This window comes from Culex pipiens, chromosome 3 (assembly GCF_016801865.2).
Source record: "Culex pipiens pallens isolate TS chromosome 3, TS_CPP_V2, whole genome shotgun sequence".
NCBI classification, from domain to species: Eukaryota; Metazoa; Arthropoda; class Insecta; order Diptera; family Culicidae; genus Culex; species Culex pipiens.
Genome location: NC_068939.1, coordinates 143,274,467 through 143,296,146, shown reverse-complemented (window position 1 = coordinate 143,296,146; position 21,680 = coordinate 143,274,467). Strand labels below are relative to the sequence as shown.

At 47.4% G+C, this 21,680-nt stretch overlaps 2 protein-coding genes across 2 annotated transcripts; one reads left to right on the top strand and one right to left on the bottom strand.

The window, feature by feature from the left end:
- Positions 1-180: 180 nt before the first annotated feature.
- LOC128093399 (uncharacterized) lies at positions 181-15,328 on the bottom strand. Its single transcript, XM_052709985.1, has 2 exons — positions 12,730-15,328; positions 181-5,612 (listed from the first exon to the last, which is right to left on the bottom strand). The coding sequence occupies exons 1-2, from the start codon at positions 15,326-15,328 to the stop codon at positions 283-285; spliced, it is 7,929 nt and encodes a 2,642-aa protein (XP_052565945.1). The 3' UTR covers positions 181-282.
- On the top strand, positions 9,664-20,955 carry LOC120415906 (probable protein phosphatase 2C T23F11.1). Its single transcript, XM_039577549.2, has 3 exons — positions 9,664-10,026; positions 10,160-10,441; positions 19,292-20,955. The coding sequence occupies exon 3, from the start codon at positions 19,337-19,339 to the stop codon at positions 20,483-20,485; it is 1,149 nt and encodes a 382-aa protein (XP_039433483.1). The 5' UTR covers positions 9,664-10,026; positions 10,160-10,441; positions 19,292-19,336; the 3' UTR covers positions 20,486-20,955.
- The last annotated feature ends 725 nt before the right edge of the window (positions 20,956-21,680 follow it).

Sequence of the window (21,680 nt, the reverse complement as noted above, 5' to 3'; positions counted from 1 at the left end):
AAATCCAAAAACGCCCAAATGTAGGCAATATGCAATTTTCACCCGGTGAAACATTTCAATTTCGATTTTACACGAAATCCAGTTCGACCCCTGTTACACGAAAGTATGTAATCGTACCTGAACTGAATTTCGTGTAATCGAACTCGATTTCGTGTAATGCCTATCCTCCGTGTGTACAGGGATAGTTCAATTTTGATACCCAACATAACACCGGCCACCTTGAAAATACATTTTCAAAATAAACTAAAAGGTAATCAAAAATACAATCCAAAAGTAAACACATCACTTGTCTTCTTCGTCTTCGTCGGCGCACTCCAGGGGGCAGATCTTCGAGACAGCTCGCTTCAGGATTCCTCCGGCGGTTCGCAGCGTGGCCACACGAGTGACGCCATCAGGTCCAGGGTGCACTTCCAGGACGCGGGCCAGCGGCCAGCGGGCGGGTGGAAGCAGCTCGTCCTTGATGATCACCACGGAGCCGACGTCCAGGTTGTAACGACGGGGGTTGCTGCTGTACTGCGTTTGGAGCTCCTTCAAGTACTCGTTCCGCCAGCGGTGCCAAAATCGCTGGGAGTAGGCCTGGATGCGCTGATACTGGGTCAGTCGGTTCAGAGGGACGTCGCGCACGTCCGGCTCGGGAAGCGGGCGGATCATGTTCTTCACCAGGAAGTGGGCCGGGGTGAGCGCGGACAGATCGTTGGGATCCTCCGACAGCCGGGTTAGGGGGCGCGAGTTCATACAGCCTTCGATCGCAGTGAGCACCGTGGTCAACTCCTCGAAGGACAGCAGTGAGTTTCCGAGCTGCCGAACGAGATGCTTTTTGGCCACCTTAACAGCAGCCTCCCAGAGACCGCCGAAGTTGGGAGCGCGCGGGGGGATCAGGTGCCACTGGATGCCGTCGTCCGCCAGGTGCTTGGCGATCTTGTCGCTTTCGGGTCCGGGCTGCAGCATCTGGTACAGCTGGTGAAGGACGTTCTTGGCTCCGATGAAATTAGTTCCGTTATCGGAGTAGATGTGACTCGGATTGTTTCTTCTCCAGGTGAACCGGGTCAGGGCCATCAGGAACGCTGCAGTGGACAGATCGTTGACCAGCTCCAGGTGGACGGCCTTAGTGCTCAGGCAGATGAAGACCGCGACATAGCACTTGCGGGATGCGGCGCGGCGGTGCGTTGGTTTCAAATACAGCGGCCCGCAGAAATCGACGCCGGTGCAGGTGAACGCTTCGTTGGCGGTGACTCTGGCGACGGGCAGCTGACCGATCGGCTGCTGGATGGGTTGGGGGTTCGCTCGGCAACATCTGAAGCAGCGGCGTATCGCGTTGCGCACCGCGCGGCGGCCGTTCAACGGCCAGAACTCGTCTCGGACGCTGGCGAGCGTCACCGTGATGCCACCGTGGATCACCTTCAAGTGGTAGTAGGTCAGCATCAGTCGCGTGAACGGGTGGAAGCCAGGGACGACCATCGGGTGCTTCACTGCGTACGGCTCGTCGGACAAGCACAACCGGCCACCAACGCGTATCACACCAGCTTGATCCAAGAATGGGTTGAGCAGGCGCAGAGAAGACTTTGGTGCGACAGGTCGGCCTTTCCGCAATAGCTTGAGATCCTCCGGGAACGTCTCGGCTTGGACGATTTTGACGAGCGCGACCTTAGCGGCTTCGAGCTCGACGACCGACAGAACTCGGTCCGTGTTCCGCTTACCAGACTTGCGGACATTGTTTCCGAAACGCAAAGCGAGGCCTACTGCGTTCAGCAGGCGTTGGTACGAGAAGAAAATGGTGAAGACATGGTTGGGCGGGGTGGTTTGTACAACCAGAATGGGTTTCTCCTTCTGCTCTTCGATGGGGAGCGCACCTTTGAGGTCGCGCTGCGAGGGCCACAGCGGTTTGTGCTTGCCCAACCAGGACGCTCCGAACTTCCACTTGGGGCTGTTGACGAGCTTCTCCGCCGGCATTCCGCGGGACACCAGATCCGCAGGGTTCTCCATGCCGGCGACGTGCAGGCACTTTGCGCCGTGGGTGATGATCTGGATCTCCGAGATGCGATTCGCGACGAAGGGTTTCCACCTTCGGGGCGCCGACTTCAGCCACTGCAGAACCACCTCCGAGTCGGTCCAGAAGTACACGTCTTGAAACTTCACGTCCAGGGCTTCGACGACTCTCACGTACATTTGCGCGGCGAGAAAGAATGCGCAAAGTTCCAGACGAGGTATGCTTCGCTTCTTGAGGGGGGCCACCTTCGACTTCGATGTCAGCAAGCTCACCTTGATCTTGCCGTCCGGCGACTCCGAGCGCACGTAGGCGACTGCTCCGTATGCCACCTCGGACGCATCCGAGAAGAAATGGAGCTCGGCGTAGCAGCATTTGCGGGCGAAGGCGTAGCGGTCGATGCGGAAGTTGGTCAGGTGCGAAAGCCCTTCGCAAAAGTCGAACCATCTCGTGCGCAACTCCGGGGGAACCAATGCATCCCACTCCAGAGCCAAGTACCACAGCTCCTGCAGGATGATTTTGGCGAGCACGACCACGGGAGCGATCAGACCAAGGGGGTCGTACAACTGGGCGATTACGGAGAGGATGTTGCGCTTGGTTGGGGACAGATCCCAGACGACCGAGACAACGAACCGGAACACGTCAGCTTCGGGCTCCCAGCTGATGCCAAGGGTTTTGATCGTTTCTTCGGGGTCGAACTGCAACGACGACTGCGTTCCAAGGAGCTCGCTGGGAATGTCCGCCAGGACGGCGAGCGAGTTGGAGCACCACTTACGCAGCTGGAATCCTCCCTTCAGCAGCAGCTTGCAGAGATCGGAGCGCAGCAGTATCGCGTCGTCTACGGTGTACGCTCCGCCGATGAAGTCGTCCACGTACATGTGCTTCTTGATGGCCGCGCTGGCCTGGGGGAACTGCGCGCCTTCGTCGTCAGCCAGCTGAAGCAAAGTTCTCGTGGCCAAGAAGGACGATGGTGCCAAACCGTACGTCACCGTGGCCAGCTCGTACGTGGTGATGGGTTGCTCCGGATCGAACCTCCAAACGATCCGCTGGTACGGACGGTCTTCAGGGTGCACCGCCACCTGGCGGTACATTTTCTCGATGTCGGCTACTAGGGCGATGGGGAACTTCCGGAAGCGCAGCACAGTGTCCAGGAGCTCGTCCTGCACCACGGGTCCGACTAGAAGCGCATCGTTGAGGGAGTGTCCCGCGCTGGTCTTGGCGGAACCGTCGAACACAACGCGCACTTTAGTCGTCGAGCTCTGTTCCTTGATCACGGGATGGTGGGGCAAATAGCACGCTCGGGAACTTTCGTCTTCGGCGTCGTCGGGAACAGCGTGCATGTGGCCCAAGGTCAGGTACTCCTGCATGAACTCGTGGTACTGCGGCTTGAGTTCGGGTTGTTTCTCCAGCTTCTGCTCCAGCCACCGGAATCTGCGGACAGCGTTCGTCTTCGACGCGCCGATCATCTGCTGGAAGTCGGGGTGTTTCGGCAGCTTGACCACGTACCGTCCGCTCTCGTCGCGCGCAACCGTCTCCTTGAAGTAGGCTTCGCACTTGTGCTCGTCGACCGAGTAGTTGGAACTGCCGACCTCTTCGAGAGCCCAGAATCGCTCCAGCATCTTGTCCACGGATTCGACTGTCGCCACATGACAAGCCACCGTAGGTTGCTGCTCCGCTTCGTTGCTGACCTCAACTGAGCCCGTCGCAATCCATCCAAACACGGACTCGACAAGCAGGGGGACGGGGCCAGCCAGACGGATCCGGCCTTCAAGCAGGAACGAGTAGAAGTGAGCAGCTCCGATGATCATGTCGACCTTGCGGGACACGTTGAACTCCGGGTCGGCAAGTGCTAGATGCTCCGGAATCTTCCACTGGGCGATCGGGATGGTAACGGGCGGGGTCTCACAGGTCACCTTGCGCAGCACGAGGAAGTCAAGAGTCTCCGCGAAACGGCTGACACGGGATCTGACCTCGGTGCTGACCTTGTGCTTGGCGTTCGTGATCGTGCTGTCAACACCAGAGATGGGGACGTTGGCAACCTTGCGGAACAGATGGAGTTGCTGGCACAGGTGTTCACTCATCACGTTGGGTTGAGATCCGGTATCCAGCAGGGCACGAGCGAGGTGTTCTTTGCCGTAGCTGTCCAAAACGACGAGCACCACCGTCGACAGCAGCACGCTGGCGCTGCTCGACTTCGTAGCGGCGTTCACGGGAGCGGGGTTCATAGCGGGGGTGGCTACGATGGGGTTCGTGTCCTGCAATCCGGGGCCGGGATGGATCATCGAGTGGTGGCGCTTGTTGCAGTGCTTGCAGTGGTACTTCGAGCGACAGTTCCGGGCAAAGTGGTCGCTTCGGAAGCAGTTACTGCAGAGCCTCTTGTCCGTGACCACCCTCATGCGCTCCGAAACGTTCATGCTGTTGAACGCAGCGCAGTCCATGATCGAGTGCTTTTGTTTGTCGCAGGCGGGGCACAGCGGGAAGGTCTTGGGCGGGGTTTCTACTGCGGCGTTCGAGTTGACGCGGGTTTGGAACGGCTTCTTGGGCGCGGGATTGTGGCTTCCGGACTTCGGCGCGACCTGCTGCGGGCGGTTGATCTGGATCGTCTCGCGCACGCGTGCGCGCCTCTGCAGGAACTCGATCATCGCGCTGAAAGTTGACTGCTCCTCCTTCTGGCCGATCGATTCCTCCCACGCACTCAGCGAAGCGTCGTCCAACTTGTCCTCCAGCAGCTCGATCAGAATCGAGCTCATCTGCTCGATCGGTTCCCCAAGCTGCTTTAAGGTCTGCGTGTGGCACTGGAAATCGTCGACAATCCGGTGCAGCGCTTCGACGGAGTCGTTGGGGATCTTGGGGTACTTCAACAGTGTACGGATGTGCTTCTTCCGCAGGAGATTCTTGTCGTTGTAGTACTTGGTGAGGGTCTCCCAAGCGATGGCGTAGCCCTGCGCGGAGATTTCCAAATTCGCGATCTTGCCAGCAGCTTCTCCAAAAAGTGACGACCGGAGGTAGTGGAACTTCTGCACGCACGAGATCTCACTCGACGAGTGGATCAGGGAGAGGAACGTGTCGTGGAACGTGAGCCACTTGCTGTAGTCGCCGTCGAACTCCGGGAGCGTAATTGTCGGGAGCTTCACGTTCGACAGGCTAGACAGCAGCGCAGGGCGACTCGTTTCAGAGATGGGCGCGGGGGGTCTTGATTCCTCAGGGGGCAACTTCTCGAGCAAGCGGGCTTTGCACTTGAAGTACATCTCCTCCACGGACGCACGCTGCTGCAGGCAGCCCTTCTCGAAAGCGTCGGTGTCGTCCAACTGCTCGTACTGCGCCATCAGCGACTCGAACGTCTCGAGCGTTTTCTCCAGTCTGCCCAACCGGAGGGGAACTTCACTCTGCTTCTCTTCCGCGTAGCTGTCCAAGAACTGGTTCACACGCGCCAGCGACTCGTTCACCACCTTCAGCCGCGTCTCACATTGGCGGATCTTCTTTTCCGCCGCCGACATCACGGCCACTTCCGGGGCGGCACACGTGGACGAATGGACGAGGCTGGAACGGGTAAAGACCCAGGAAGTACCGCAAATGGGGGGTGATTTGATTGGAGAGGTACTCACCTGGTACCTCTTGGGAATGAGGCCTTGTATCAATCAAAATCAGCCACTCCAAACGATGACTTCCGGCGCGGCAGGCACGGCGCACGAGCAGTGCAGCAGACAGCACGTGCGAGAAACGTGCGACCTCGTGATCCACGAAGTGAGGTTATCTAACCTCCAAAGTCCTACGTTGTGTTTCGGGACGGGACGTGGCGCACCAGGAGATATCCTGGTCACGGCACCAAAATGATGGGGGACACTGCGGGTGCGGGGATTCGGGGCCAGATCACGGGCCGGTACGGGACCGTTTTCCACCGCTGGGGGTCTTTTTCGGGGGACACACGCCGGTCACACCGGACGATTCGCGGAACACACGCCGGCCGCACTTGGGGGACGGACGCGAACGAACCGCGCTTGGCAAGCAGCGACGTTAGCGGGTGGGATCGGGGCAGCTCACAGGCCAGGTGATAGACGGCACTATCGGGGGATCACTTTCCGGGGAGGGGAACGTCCAATCGGACGACTAAAAACGCGGCGCACTTTTGGGGGCAAAAACTCGACCGTTCTGTGCGAGTGCGGAAACTTTATTGGTGGGGATTTAAACAATTTCTTCTTCTTAACCCTTTTCCTCTTCCTTCTTCATCTGTAGGTGACAGTTCTCGCTGTCATCTACACCTCCTGTCATTCGTCCAAACTTGTCTAGATAGCGCTGTGTGCTATTTGTATTTTATGTACGGGGATAGTTCAATTTTGATACCCAACAGTGACCTCTGATACTAATTTTCGTTTTTCTCGAAAATGAAACAAAATTTCATTTATTTCAAGTTAAGGCTACCAACTCTTGCTGAGCAAAAATCCGTACACTTTGCCGATATGACACCATGGTGTAACAAAAACTGTCCATGAATTATTTAGATAAATTAAATTTAATAAATTTGAGAATTAAAAATACAAAACTGTGTCGTTTTTACAGCTAACAAATTTCACAAAATGCTATCAGAGTGCTTATGACTTGCACGTTTAAAAGTATTCATAAAATAACTCGTAATTTGATCAAATCATTATGTTCTTTATTTTGTTTTTTGTTAAACGTTTAAAAGTTTACGAAATGTCAAGTTTGCTTTTAAGAATAATATCGTTCTTAGTGTTTTCACGAACACTTTTCCAGAGTTTTTTTTTTATTGAAAAGGTCCTATAACATGTGAAAAACAACAGTTTATAGGACCTAGATTTGTTAATTCAAATGTTCAAATGTTTTCACAAGTTTTAGAAATTTAGGAAATGGATAAATAGATTTAGTAAGGAATTTCTAAAAGAACAATTCTGGAGTTTTTTTTTTTTAAAAAAAAGGTCCTATCAAAATATGAAAGACAATAGTTCAAAAACTCTAGAATTATTGATAATCAAGTTTGAATTGAGGAAACTCTCTCTTTTTAAATCAAACTCACAGAAAAATAAAAATGTATAGTTAACAAAAGCTTCGACCAAATCAAAAAAGCAATTCAATGATTAAAAAGCTGTTGAAATTCCGTACAAATCCGTATTATGCGTAAAATTTCCTACAAAAATTCCGGCCTGTTAAAAATCCGCGAAGAGGTTCGAAAATCCGTATGGTAAGGAAAAAATCCGTACAGTTGGTAGCCTTAAGTATGAGGCACTTGAAGGACGTGTAGATGAACAATTTCGAGCATTTTTGATATTGGATTTTCGTAAGTAGGTCGAATACCGATGCAAAAGGATTTTGTTTACCAATGGCTCATACGGCTTTTTGAAAACTAATCCGATAATAAAGTTGGTTGAAAAATGGATTTTTGACGAGTTTTTAAATCGAAGCCCGGCTAAAGGCGGGGTTGGGTTGTAGAGGGTTAAAAATCTGGATTGGAGAGGAAGTTCGGGTTTTATTCGCTTTTTGTCGCCAAATGAGCAATTCTCTACGAAGTCGGCAGATTTTGTGTACTTTTTTATTTGGCTCAAATTTTAACAAAAGATGCCTTTTTGTGTCAAAGTTACATACAATTTTGACAGCTGTCGTTACAAAAATGGTATTTAAATATAGTTAAGCTATAAATATATTTAATTTTAATATATTAACTAATTAATTTTAATATATTTTAATATATTAGAAAATCTGTAACTTTTTTGATCTACTTTACAGGACCCGAAAGACTCAAGGTCCTTAATAAAAAAGAGGCATCTTTGAGCCATAAAGAAGTGTGGACAAAAAAAAATCAAGACTAACATTTCAAAAGGGCCAAACATTCAACATAACGACCATTTGAAATGTAAGTCCCGATTACAAAATGTTCAAAATATATTTTTCGAAAAGATCTTGGAAATGATCATAAATTTTCACAAATACTTCATGTTTCAACATTCAAAATTTTTCCATTTTTTGCTGAGATATTGGCATTAGTAATCGTTGGAATGTTTAAATGAGACCTAAAAGGCTTAAAAGTTGCGGTTTTCCCTAAAGCATCTCAGCCCTTCTTGACAGAATAGGTTTTTTTGCATTAAGGCCGATGCAAATATTTTTCAATGTTTTTCTCCCTCGGCTCTGGCCGGGATCGAGAAGGGGCAGCAAAAAAATTTAAAAAAAAATTGAGAAATTACAAGTCATAATTTCAACAATTGCATGGAAAAAGTGTTTTAAAACGCATTTTACACTAGCTCAACTCAAGGGGAATAATGAACTTTGGGGTCCCCAGAAACACGTAAACTTTGAATTTATCAAAAATATTTAGACGGGGCCGAATGGATTTTCTCCAAATTTTGTATGGAAAATTAGTGCGGTTCGGTTCTCCTACACATTGCATGCAATTTTTAAGTTGTATGCAAGAACGACAAACCACCCTACACTGAAAGCCCGACCATGGTAGTTTTAAGAAAATTTGCTAAAAATGCTGCTTATTAAATTAACTGTGGCTTTTTGGTGAAAGTAAACGCAAATATGGTAAAATGTACCATGCTTCCACAAAATTGCATGGTAGCTAATACGAAATCACTATCATTCTCTCCATAATCGAGGGTTAAAATTACCATACCGCTCTCGACATAGTAAAACTGACTGCGTTAATCAGTCAATCCAAGCACGGAATGTTTTTAGCAAAAATACGTCGGTGCGTGTTCTCAATTTAACCCTACAATATGGTAGCAACTACTATGGTTGGGTTTTCAGTGTAACTGGGTCCTAAAATGAAGCTCAAATTTGGGATATTATTGTTCACAACGATAAAGCTTATTTTTCTGAATACAATGACCCTTTTTACGACCGCAATGGATTTAAAATGATTTTTTTTAATACTTCGCGGTCCTTCTTGACAGAAAAGGTTCTTCTTGACAGCTTGTTCCTTACTTACTTTACTTTTACTGCTCGTACAACCTCCGGGTCATGAGCTGTCTTCAGATGCGTTGCCATCTAACTCGTTGCTGGGTTGCTTCTCTCCAATAGAGCTATCTAAGCCCGATCTCACACACACTAGCACACCATTTGTTTTGCAGGCCGGTACAAAATTTAACCTCACTTTTTTTCGTGTACGTACACGCAATACATGCGCACGTAGATAACTCTATTCCGACTCGGAACTCCCACACTTTCTTCCTCCACTTGGTTTAACCTGGGATTTAACCACCATGCACGTTGCGCCCCCCTCCGCCGCGTTCCAACCGGCTCCGAATTGAACACCAACTCGGTTGGTGCGCAACCAGCGCGTCCGGCATCCTTGCGACGTGTCCGGCCCACCTGATCCGGCCAGCCTTGGCGACCTTCCGAATACTTGGCTTGCCGTAGAGTTACACCAGCTCGTGGTTCATCCTTCTCCTCCATACAGCGTTCTCACGCACGGCCAAAGATCGTCCTAAGCACGCGCCCGTCGCGCCGTTCAAAAACTTCAAGCGCTTGTAGGTCCTCCTCGAGCATTGTCCACGTCCAATCTAAACTGCTGTTCCGATTCGCCTCAGTTGACGGTAGAAAATCAATTTAATTTTTCCCAATCTACTACTCCACTTACACCGCTCTCCAACTGTTTAGGTCTCGGGTAGGCGTAATCGTCCAACTCCCTTTAACTTGCGCAACCGTCAAACACTTTTCAACTGTCAACTGCTAAACGAATCGAGAGAAGAAGCTCGATATTTTTTCGCAATCCTCCTCCGTGTGTCGTACGCGTTCCGTTGCGCGTTTCATTTGCATATATTCTCCTGTGTGTGTCGTCGTCGTCGTCGGTCGCGGGAGTACCGTTTTTCGTTTTTTCGCTCCGTTTTTCAACCTAGCAGCGGAAGAAAGGTACCCCTTGTAAGCCTAGGCAGTCTAGACAATAAATGTGAGCAGTTCGGCGCCGAGTTTCCGTAATTCCCGTAGTGTTGTGGCCATTCCGTCAACCTCCCGCGCGATAACTGCGTAGTCAGCGAGCCAATTACCATTCCCTGCCCTCGCGGTCACCCCCTTCGTACAAAAGAACTAGGGTAAGAGGTTCGCGATTTTGGCGATTTGCGTTGCCCTCCTTTGCTGTGCTCTAATCGAAGTTTTGGTTTTGTTTTCCCGGTGGAATCTACGCTGAACAATTTGACGACGACGACGACGACATTGCGTTATCAGCTTGCACCCGGACAACAGGAGGAATAAGAATCAGCCCCCCTCCCAGACAAGAGGAAGAAGCTCGCAGAGATAACAACAATCGGCGGGGCCTTGAATCGTGGCGCCGCCGCCCCGGGGGCAATTGTTGACCAGCAGCGTTAGTCATCGTCGTCATCATCTCCTTGTTGAAGAAGCTATGAGCTGCGCGGTTGACCGCTGAAGATATTAAGCAGAAAAGACAACTTGCAGGAAGTTCCCTCGTAGAAGAGTAGCGAGTATCCGGATTCACCGTAGAATCAGCAGGTGAGTTCCGTCGGGGACCTCAATTGGTCACGTCCTGTTACTGTATGTGTGTCGAGTCCCAGCTATTACAATTGGGAACTTCCCACTCGGCTGATTAAGAGTGGCTTTGTGTAAATTGAAGGACGATTCTCGCGTAGGGAGAAGGAAGGAGCAGGGTTCAATGTTGTTACGAAATCGCCAAGTTCTGGCGATTTTTTTGTGAGTGCCTGTTTCTTTCTTTGTTGGCATTTTGTGTGCAATAGGTCAGGTGTGCTGCAGCGCTGCAGCCGGGAAGAGATATGGATGACGGAGTTACATTGATTACTTGAATTGCTGCTTTCGTTTCGACTGTGGCGCAATGTAACGAGAGCTCATTTGTGTGTCATTTGGTTGTTTTGCGCTGTGCACTGTCGAGATAATTATCAATTTTCTTTAATGGAGCTCTGTGGGTTTGCTATTTTTGGAAAATAAAAAGGGAGAGATAAATCGCGCTCGTTGCTGCTGATAAAAGGACTTTTTTTTGTGGAGGCGCGTGATTTGTTTGTTTGTTGGTGCCTGGAATTGGTGGGATTTTCCTGAAATTATGGTGTTACTGAGAACGGCGGTGGCGGGCTATTGATTTCTTAGAAAAAAAAATGGAAATCTTATCCTTCTGCTACTCAAAATTATTTCGTGATCTGTGTTTTTAAGTGATTTGTCAAATGTTAGGTAGTTGTTATTTCAAATTCAAATGGCAACAATTCAAGAACATTAATTCAGCATGCTATGGAGGAAATCCACTATCCAAATTTAGAAATTCTTGTTTTACACTAACGTTTCAACGTTTTTAAATGTTTTCTAACATTTTTTTTTAAATTCTACTCATCAAACAGCATCGAGAATTTTGTGACACTGTGAATAACACATTTTTGAGGCTGTACTATTTTGCAAATTTCCAGACAATAGGTAACTTTACCACAAAACTCAAAATGTAAAACAAAAGCTGGCCTCCACAAATAATCTAATAGTTCTGTTATCTTATAATCTGCAAAACATTTCCAGCTTTCAAAATACTTATGCGCCCTTTCAAATGTTGCTCTAGACATATACTCAGCCATACGTGCGTGCACTTGGGATTTTTGGGGAAAAATAGGTTGAAATATATCAAAATGCAACAATTTAATAATTTAAATATTTTAAAAATACAAAAATATAAATTCAAAACCCAAAATGAAAAAAAAAAATCTAAAATAAAAAAATCTCAATAATTTCAATTATATTCTTAAATCCTTAAGCTCCGAACTCTAAAATTAATATGATTTTTATAATTCTAAAATGCTTAGATTCTTTAACTCTATTTTTTCATAATAAATTCTTAGCTTCTTAAATTCACAAATTCTTGAACTCGTAATATCTTAAAATAAAATAATTTTTGAAATTCCTGAAATTTAAATTTTTGGATTCATAAATTTTTGAATTTTTGGATTCTTAAATTCCCAAATTATTAAATTCTTAAATTTCAAATTACCTAAATTTGTAATTCTGTTTTTTTTAGTTCTCAAATTGTGATTTTTTTTATTCTAAAAATCCTATTTTCAAAAAAGTCACCTAAAAATGGATTGAACTTGAAAACGGTGCACTTTATCAAAAATTCACTAAAGTACTTTTTATTGCAAATTTGATTTTGCATCGAAAAATAAAGTTGAAAAATTTTTGCGACCAATTTTCGATTTTTTGAAAAAATCAGTATTGATACAAAAATTCATAACTCGCTCAAAGATTGTTTGCACAACCTGGAAATTTCTGAAAAGTTGGCATTTGATATCCTCTAAAACATATCAAAAAATAAATAAAATAAAAATAAATAAAAAATCACCAAAATTTTTTTTACCTTGTATCATTTTTTTCCAATGTAGTCCATATCTATACCTACAACATTGCCGAAGACACCAAATCGATCAAAAAATTCCTTCAAAAGCTACTGTTGCGGCCGATTGCCTCAACCCGGAACGGTTTCGATGGTATTTTCGCGGGACTGTAAACCACGTTCTGGCACGGCAATAAAACACTCGTTTTTCTCTATAAAACTCTATCGACCGATTTATTTACACGACTTGACTTTACAAAGTTTGCGAACGGAATGAAAATTCTTGCACTTCCTCTTTCTCTCGTTCTTTGCGCGCGCTCTTTCTTCGCGCCAAAAACCGTCGATCAGGTCGCCGTTGCTTTTTCGCCGCTGACGTTTGACAGCGGCGGCGGGGGGTTAGCCGATCGCAGCAACCAGTGCTGCCATCTGACGTGGTTTTTCATTTTACGCTTGAAGAGCCTACCAAACGGACGCGATGGCGGACATTCTCCCGCCCGCTGCGTAGCTGAAACTCGTTTAAGCCTTGAAGCTTCTTCTGGCCGACGATCTGGACTGGATGCTCCGATTCTGGGTAGAATTTGGCGACATTGTGGTGCTACTTGGAAGGTTGTACAGGTAGTTGGTCGGGATTGGTCGTTATCTGTTAGGTTTGGTTCTTGGATACGATCACCGGCTCTCAATCGGCAATCGCTGTCGAGTATCTGTGGGCGAGCTGGTTGGTACGCGACTGCACTCAATTTCTGCTCGAGGTTCGGTGCAGGGCCCTCCGACGGCAGGACGAAAAGCGTATCCTGGTAGCGAGTAGCGCCTGGCTCAACAGCAAAGCGCGGAGGAATTCGGGTATCCGGGATCGGACTCGGAATTTGAAGAACGCAGCGATCGTTCTGGTTACGGCGGTGAGTTGTCTGTACTTGACGATCGACTTTTTCGTTCTTGGCGGAGAGGAGCGTTGATTCTACTACAGTCTCCTTCAGGGTATCCAGGCGCACAACAGTTGAATGGAGAATAGAGTGACTCACCTTGTCGCACGGATCGTAGGTACCCGTGACAATCCAACCCAGATCTGTCTCTCGGAGCGTTACAGTGCCGTTGCGCAGCTTCACCTTGTCCGACCGCAGCAAATCCCACATGTAGTTGGACGCCATCACTAGGTCGATGTCGTTGGATTCGAAGAACTGTGGATCTGCAAGCGGCAGTCTGTTGGGAATTTTCCATCCGGACGTGTCGATCCTCTCGGACGGAATGATTCCCGTTGGCTTCTCCGAGATGAGACAGGAAATGGTATCACGGAAATCGACGTACCTCGAAGAAAAGTTCAGGCTGACACTTCTCCTCGCTGGTGTTTTCACGGCATTCGCTCCAATCACCGTCACGTTGCACTTTGTCAGCGGAAGCTCGAGCTTACGTGCCATCGCCGCTGACAGGATGTGGGCTTGCGATCCGGAGTCCAGGAGTGCGCGACACGGGTGCAGTCGACCGTGCTTGTCCACCACGTTAATGACTGCTGTCTGCAACAGCACAGGTCGAGAGGTTTGCAGCAGCCCGCTGTTACAGCACGACGTCGTCTGCTCCTCGCTGGCGTCGGCGTTCTCGTTGCTGGAACCATTGGCCGCTTGTTCAGTGGCTGGTGGAGGCTTGAACGCAGCCTCAGACTTCGGTGATGCTTGTTCTTTCGGTGAGTCCTTGTGGAGTAGGTTGTGATGCCTCGCTCCACACTTACACGTCCTCTCGGAGGGACACTTCCTGACCAGATGGCCGGTTCTCAGGCAGTTGTAGCAGGCTCGTGCCTCTCTCACCTTCTCCAGCCTCTGTGGGACTGACATGCTACAGAAGGCACTGCACTTGTAATTCGGATGGTTGCCACCGCAGAGCTCGCACACCACCTCGCTTGTGGTCGTGGCCGCAGCGAACACATTCACCGAAGGTTTCGTGGCAGATGGCATCTTAGAGACTGTCGGCTTGACAGCAGATGCCTCTGGGTCGGACAGCTCGCATCGCTCGAGAATGTGGCATCGCTTCCTCAAGAAGTCAACGGTCGCTTGATATGTCGGTAGCTCACCCTTCTCAATCGTCGCTTCCCAGAGCTCTCGTGTCTCGCGGTCCAGGGCAGCTGCGAGGATGTTGACCACGATGAGCTCCGACACTCCCAACAGCTCTTGCTTGTGGAAGCGTAGACCTTCGACGTGTCTGGAACACCGCTCAACGACATCTCGCAACTCCTTCGATGACCGCTTGTCCATCTTCTTCAGCTGCAAGATGCCTTGGATGTGGAGATCGATGACAAGCCGCGTGTTCTCGTACTGCTCTTCCAGTTCCTTCCACGCTCCCTGGTAGTTGTTGTCCTGAATGGTTCGTAGGTCGATCTTCCCTTCCGCTTCACCTACGAGAGCCTTGTCCAGGTGGTACAGCTTGACGGCATCGGAGTCGGACGAATTGCGCATCAAGTCCTGGAACATGGCCTTGAACTTTGCCCAGTTCTCGTAACGTCCGTCGAACGTTGGGAGTGGGGCACGCAACGCTTGCTGGTGGATGATGACTTGCTGGGCGGCTTGGGCAGCCGGAAGCATAGCCTGAGTAGACATGGTGGGTCTGTCATGCACGGTCAGCATCGTTTCCAACACGACCAGCGTTCGATTGTAGAGTTGCTCAAACTCCAGCCACTTTGCTTCCTGCTGCTTGATTCCCTCGTCTTCCTCCACCAAGTCCAAAATTTTATCATGGGTCTCGCAAAACTCACCATAGAACTTTTCCACGTTGCGCTGGTGGACTCGTAGCTGCGGCGGGGACACGTCGGCCTCACGTGGTTGGGCACCCGGTAGGGCACCGGGCTGCGCACTCGGCTGCACGGCATGCAAAACTCGCGTGAGTTTTCCCTTCACCATGCTCCGCTTTTTGGACAGTGCCTTGATCTCACCGTCCGCCATCTTTTCCTTCTTCTTTTCCTCCCACAGCTTCTTCGGCGTCAGCTGTTTCACTGGGAACGGCACTTGCTCTTGCACGACGAGCTTTTTTTCTTCTTCGCTTTCCGATTCCGTGTGCAGCTTCAGGAACGACCGCCACATAGAGCCAGACCAGCAACGCTTGTGCCGTCTGCACTCCACGGATAGTTCCACTCGTGGGAACCACTACAAATGGCGTCGCTGCGCTTTTCCTCTGCTCACTCACACAAACACGGAACTTCCGGCAAACACTTTGTTCTTTTTTGCGGGCTCTTGCCGCCACTGTTTCCGCCGTTACAGGCCACGGAGTCGCCTCTCGGAAGGTTCTTGAGCTTCCGGATCAACACTCGGACTCTTGCCGAGTTCTTCCGCTCGAGCGATCTTCCGGAATCCACTGAACACTTCACTCGCGGATCCGACGGTCGAATGTCCAAATGTCCGGTACGAATGGACCAAATGTTGCGGCCGATTGCCTCAACCCGGAACGGTTTCGATGGTATTTTCGCGGGACTGTAAACCACGTTCTGGCACGGCAATAAAACACTCGTTTTTCTCTATAAAACTCTATCGACCGATTTATTTACACGACTTGACTTTACAAAGTTTGCGAACGGAATGAAAATTCTTGCACTTCCTCTTTCTCTCGTTCTTTGCGCGCGCTCTTTCTTCGCGCCAAAAACCGTCGATCAGGTCGCCGTTGCTTTTTCGCCGCTGACGTTTGACAGCGGCGGCGGGGGGTTAGCCGATCGCAGCAACCAGTGCTGCCATCTGACGTGGTTTTTCATTTTACGCTTGAAGAGCCTACCAAACGGACGCGATGGCGGACAGCTACAGATTTTTGAATTTTCGGTACATCACTTATGTATGGCCAGCTGCCAAATTTGTATGGAAAATTATATGGACAAACTAATGATGCAAAATGGCTTTTTTGGGCATACCGAAGGCACCAAAAAAGTTTCAGTCGGATTAAAAAATACAAAAATTAAAATTTCGTATGACGGCTTTGTAAAAACCACGACAAATGTCAAATTTCATGTCCAGTATCAAAAACCATGATGATTGAAACCAATATTGATCAAATTCGCTAGGTCCGGCAAAGGTCCCCTCATCAGAACATTCCCAAGAGAACAGGCCATCCCAAGTTGTGGCCAATTCCGGTGTATATCCCAGGGGCTCTCGGTCATTTCGGCTGGCTTACCTAGGTCATTTGCTTTTCGTTGCACCTGGTGTTGCCATTTCGACGCAATAGTGACTTGTTGCGTTCGAGACCCCTTCCCTAACACGGACGTAAGCATCAAGCAGCTATCAATCCTATCATTCAACGTTTTCATCGTACATTTTTTCTGCGTCAGACAAGGTCAACGCTGCAGCGACATCCATCGAGCATTATGGTGCGCACCTGGGTTTAGACACGGTCGTACATCAGCTCCTAAAAAGTGAGAACGTGGAATTCAAGGACCCTTTTTCATACCGGAGAGGAGCTCAGCTGTTCTTGGATGCATTCTGTCATCTTTGTCCCGTTTCATTTTGCAGTTCACATATCAAATTGGATCTGAAAAGCGAGTCCCAAGCCGCTGTCATCACGAGTTCTATGATGTGGTGTTCAAACTCAACGCATGCTCATTTGTAGATACCGGTGTTGCTGTCAGTAGTGTCAAATAACACCATCGCAAATACTCTGCCCGAGATTTTTAAATCCTGCTTTAGACTTGCAACTGCTCCAGCTTGGTTCTTCCCTGGTCCACTTTCAAATTTGGGGACACCGAGCAGCTGAACTTCACCCTTTTGTTGACGAAGACACCATCACGGGTAGGCGGTCAACAGTGGCTTTCCTTACACATCAGGCAATAACTTGCCGTCCCAATAAACATTCAGAATTCCCATTGGCGCGTAATTTATTTTAAGCTCCGCTGCAATTTCTTCGCGAATTTGCTGATGATGTAGACGTATTTGTTTCCGTACCCGGTGCATCATCTTCATCGTATACAAATATAATTATTATAAACTGCAAGAATATTGAAAAGAACTGCGGCTACAGTTATAACATACCTAAAATTAATACCGCGGCCGAAAATGACAAACTTTCTTCTGATACAAATTGCCATATTGAAATTGCTTGAAGATTCATATCCGTGTTTTCCTCGAACTGTCTCTGCGCTTTTTATCAGCTGGATAGAGTCGCCTGGCTATCGCTTGACTAGTGGTATTGTTGTGGGATCATTCACGAAAGCCCATACTCTATCGCACAATTTCATCTACAATTTAAGTTTTTCTATTACATATGGCCTGTTTAAAACAAAAAAATTACATTAAATTGAGTAAACTTTTCAACTGCAAATTTTAAATTTGGCTTACGAAAAAAAAAAAATTGAGATGTTTTTTAGTTGATCGCGAGTACCTTAGGTAGAAAGCCATGGCTTGACAAGTTGTATTACTGGGAGCAGAGGCGTCGCGTCCGCCTGTTCAACCTGTTCATAAGACAGGTGGTCATTTTGATTCCTAATATGAAGAAAGAATTGAAATATGTTCCTTAAAATAATTGAACGAAACCGCATCCAAAAAATACACTGAAAGTCCTCCCATTCGTACACGATATACGGCATGAATGTGTGAGTCCAGGGTGTGCATGACAGCTCTTGGACTGTCGCCATAAAAGCGCGCGAGCCGAGACGCGATAAAAGAGAGAGCAAAGTTTAAAGAGAGGAGAGAAAACTCCTTTTAGTTTCTCTCCCTTTGCGTCTCGGCTCGCGCGCTTTTATGGCGACAGTTCAAAAGTTGTGGTAACTTCATGATTCGAATTCCCGGATGCTTCGAAACCCGGACACCTCATCTTGTTTTATCAATTATTTGGATATAAGTTCGCATTATGAATGTCTAAACTGTGTTATTTGATGAATTTTAGCATCAACTTTCATTTAAAGTTTGTTTCAACGCTGTAGTTAATGTCAAAACAATTAAATAAAATAAAATTATAAGATTATCAAAAATGCGAAACATATTTCATAGACGTTCGAAGCCACGGCAAGGCAAAGCAGAAATTTATGGTTTTGATTTCCTTAAATTCTAGCAAATTTTTATATAAGACATCGATTGTTTTGATGTTAACAGCTTAGGCTGGTACAAATATTTTTAAAAGTTTTTGTCACCACCCCCCCCCCCCCCCTTAAAATTGGCCCGAAAAATCAGGGGGCAAAAAAAATATTTTTACAATAAACTTCAAAATTTCAATGAAAATTCAAGTGCAACCAGCTGAAATCAAATTAAAATACATTCTTCTGCGTTTAAAATCATTTTTTGCATGTTTGGGTTTATTAAAAAATCTTAAGATTTTTTTGAAAATTTTCGATGCAAAATCTTTTTTTTCGATACAATTTTTGTTTTTGTCAGATCTTAGATTTTTTGAAAACTAATGATTGCAAAACAACTGAACTAGTGTAAAATGCATTTTAAAACACTTTTTTTAATTTAAATGTGAAGACTATGGCTTGTTATTTAAATTTTTATATTTTTTTCCCCTCCCCCCTTGACCTCGGCCAGGGCCGAGGGACAAAAACTTTTTTTAATATTTGCATCGGCCTTATTTGAGACCTAAAGAATTCACTAACATTTCAGTCCAAATTTGTGCGATTCATTAGCAAAAACGAGTGTCCGGAATTCGAAGCAAAAGTGTCCGGATTTCGAATCAGCTTTTATCAGTGTCCGGGATTCGAAGCACAACAAGTCATTTTAATTTTCAAATTCTGATGAAAAATTGTTAGAAAAGACATATTTTGCATGCATACTCTTAAAACTGACTGTTAATACTACATCCTGATGATATTTTTTCATTTCCAACTTATTGCATGATTTTTTGTCAGCTATATCGAAAATGATATGCTACTAAGTGTCCGGATTTCGAATCATGACGTACATACGTTGTACAAAAGTTGTTCAAAATGATTGCCTAAATACAGGAAAAAAAAATCGAAGAAAGATTTGGGCATTCTATAAATTACAAACCTACGAAATACTAAATAGTTTTGAATGGGCTGCTGATTTGTTTTCATCAATTTGTTAAACGCCTATTTTTTTAAATTTCTTTTCCAGAAATAAACCAATCGCAGTACATCCCACAAACCAGCTAGCAACAAAATGGGCCAGACACTGTCGGAGCCGGAAACGTCGAAGGAGTCGGCGTTCTGCCAGAACGACTACTACAAGGTCGGTTCGAGCTGCATGCAGGGCTGGCGCATCCACATGGAGGACTCGCACACGCACATCCTGTCGCTGCCGGACGACCCGGGCACGGCGTTCTTCGCGGTGTACGACGGCCACGGCGGGGCGAACATTGCGCAGCACGCCGGCAAGCACCTGCACAAGTACGTGACGCGGCGACCCGAGTACGGGAGCGACATGCGGAAGGCGTTGCAGCGGGGCTTTTTGGACATTGACGAGGCCATGCTGAACGACGACTCGCTGAAGGAGCAGATGGCGGGTTCGACGGCGGTGACGGTGCTGGTCAAGAGCGATCGGTTGTACTGTGCTAACGCGGGGGATTCGAGGGCGATCGCTTGCGTCGGGGGGAAGTTGGACGTGCTGTCGTTTGACCACAAGCCGAACAATACGAACGAGCTGGAGAGGATAAAGAAGGCGGGTGGGTACGTGGAGTACAACAGGGTGAACGGATATTTGGCACTTTCGAGGGCGCTCGGGGATTTCAGCTTGAAGCGCAACTCGAACGTACTGCCGGAGGAACAGGTTGTGACGGCGTGGCCGGACATTGAGGAGCGGGTTGTGAACGACGAGTGGCAGTTTATGGTGATTGCGTGCGACGGCATTTGGGACGTGCTGCCGAGCCAGTCGGTGATGGAGTTTGTGCAGGCGGAGATCGCGCAAGGAATTTACCCGCAGAACATTTGCGAGAACCTGATGACGCGCTGCCTGGCGCCGGACTGCCAGATGGGTGGAATCGGCGGCGACAACATGACGGTGATCATCGTGTGCTTTCTGCACGGCCGACCGTACGAAGACCTGGTGAACAAGTGCAAGGAACAGGTCGCGGAGATGAACCGCAAGATGGAGGCCATGTTCATCGACAACGATCACCAGTCGCCGGCCACGTCGGCCAGCTCGAAGGACCCGGCGACGGAAAACGAAGACGAGAATGTCCCCTCGCCGCTCACCTCCCCGGAACATTCGCCCAAGGCCAGCAGCGAAAAGACAAAGCCCCCGAAAGGCCAGGACGGCGCCGCCGGACAGTCCTCGGAGGAGGACACGAGCGAGGAACTCGATCTCAAATAAGGTTTGGACTGTGTGTAGAGCTCCGTTGTGTCTTGTCGTTGGTGGTTCCTTCCAAAAAAGAAAAAAAAAACAAAAACTCTTGTGAATGCCTGTAGGTTGTTATTGTGTCTATTGTTTTCTTTTTTAAACCATACTCTATAGAACAAACGCGTATATCAAAATAGTAGCTGTGTAAACTGTCTAAATTTTCCAAAACTCAAACAGACATCGTTTGCTCATCATCCCCCATGTTCTGCTTAAGTTAATCGTAACCGTAGAGTGTGTAACTTGGTGTAGTTTACAAATTAGTGATTAGCACAGTGTAAGGCCGACCCCTAACGGTGGTTTCGCAGTAAATTCCTTATTTTTTTCTTTGTTTACACAAGACAGAGCGCGTTCTCGCCGAGCAGGAGAGGTTAAAGCTTTATTTTTTTATTACTCATCATTGTAGATATCCTGTGTTAGCAAGAAAAAGAAAATAAAGATAAAAATGAAAACCGAAAATACAAATCAGTGAGCCAAAAATGTGGAAGAATAATCAGAGATCAAAAATCAAACAAATGAGGACAAGATGCAATTAAGATGAAACTAACTAACATGAAAGAATACGCTTCTCTATATTGTAGTAGGAAGAGACTTTTTTTATCGAGCTAAAACTTATCTTACTCATCTCGCCGACGTCGCGGGAAACGCTAACCTTTACGGAAAAAAACACACACACAATACAAAACTATCTAGAAATAGGACATCTTTTTAGAGCAAGTTTTTATTTCTTTCTTTTTCAACTATTAAGTTTAAGTTACTTTTCTTATTAGTGGTAACAATTCTTAAAAATTATACACACACTCACCTTGATAAGTAACACCCACAAATTAAAAAACACGTAAAATGTCGAAAAGAAGCATAGTCCCCCTTTACTTTTAAACAAACAACAAAAAACACAACTAGATGTGAACCTAAGAAGCACACACACACCCACAACAAAAAAAACACAACAAAAACAAAGCAACCCAGTTGATTGAAAAATTCCGTTTGCATTCGTCGTACGCTACCGCCGTCGTCGCAGCAGCAAGTAGTGTTTGGGTTTTGCAGAACTCGGAACTTGTAAATACATTACACGCGCAGAGTTAAAAGAATAACTGGCACCACGAGCACGTCTGGTTAATTAATGAAAAACTAAAATATGTGCACTCTGTCTGGAAGCAAGCAGCAAAAC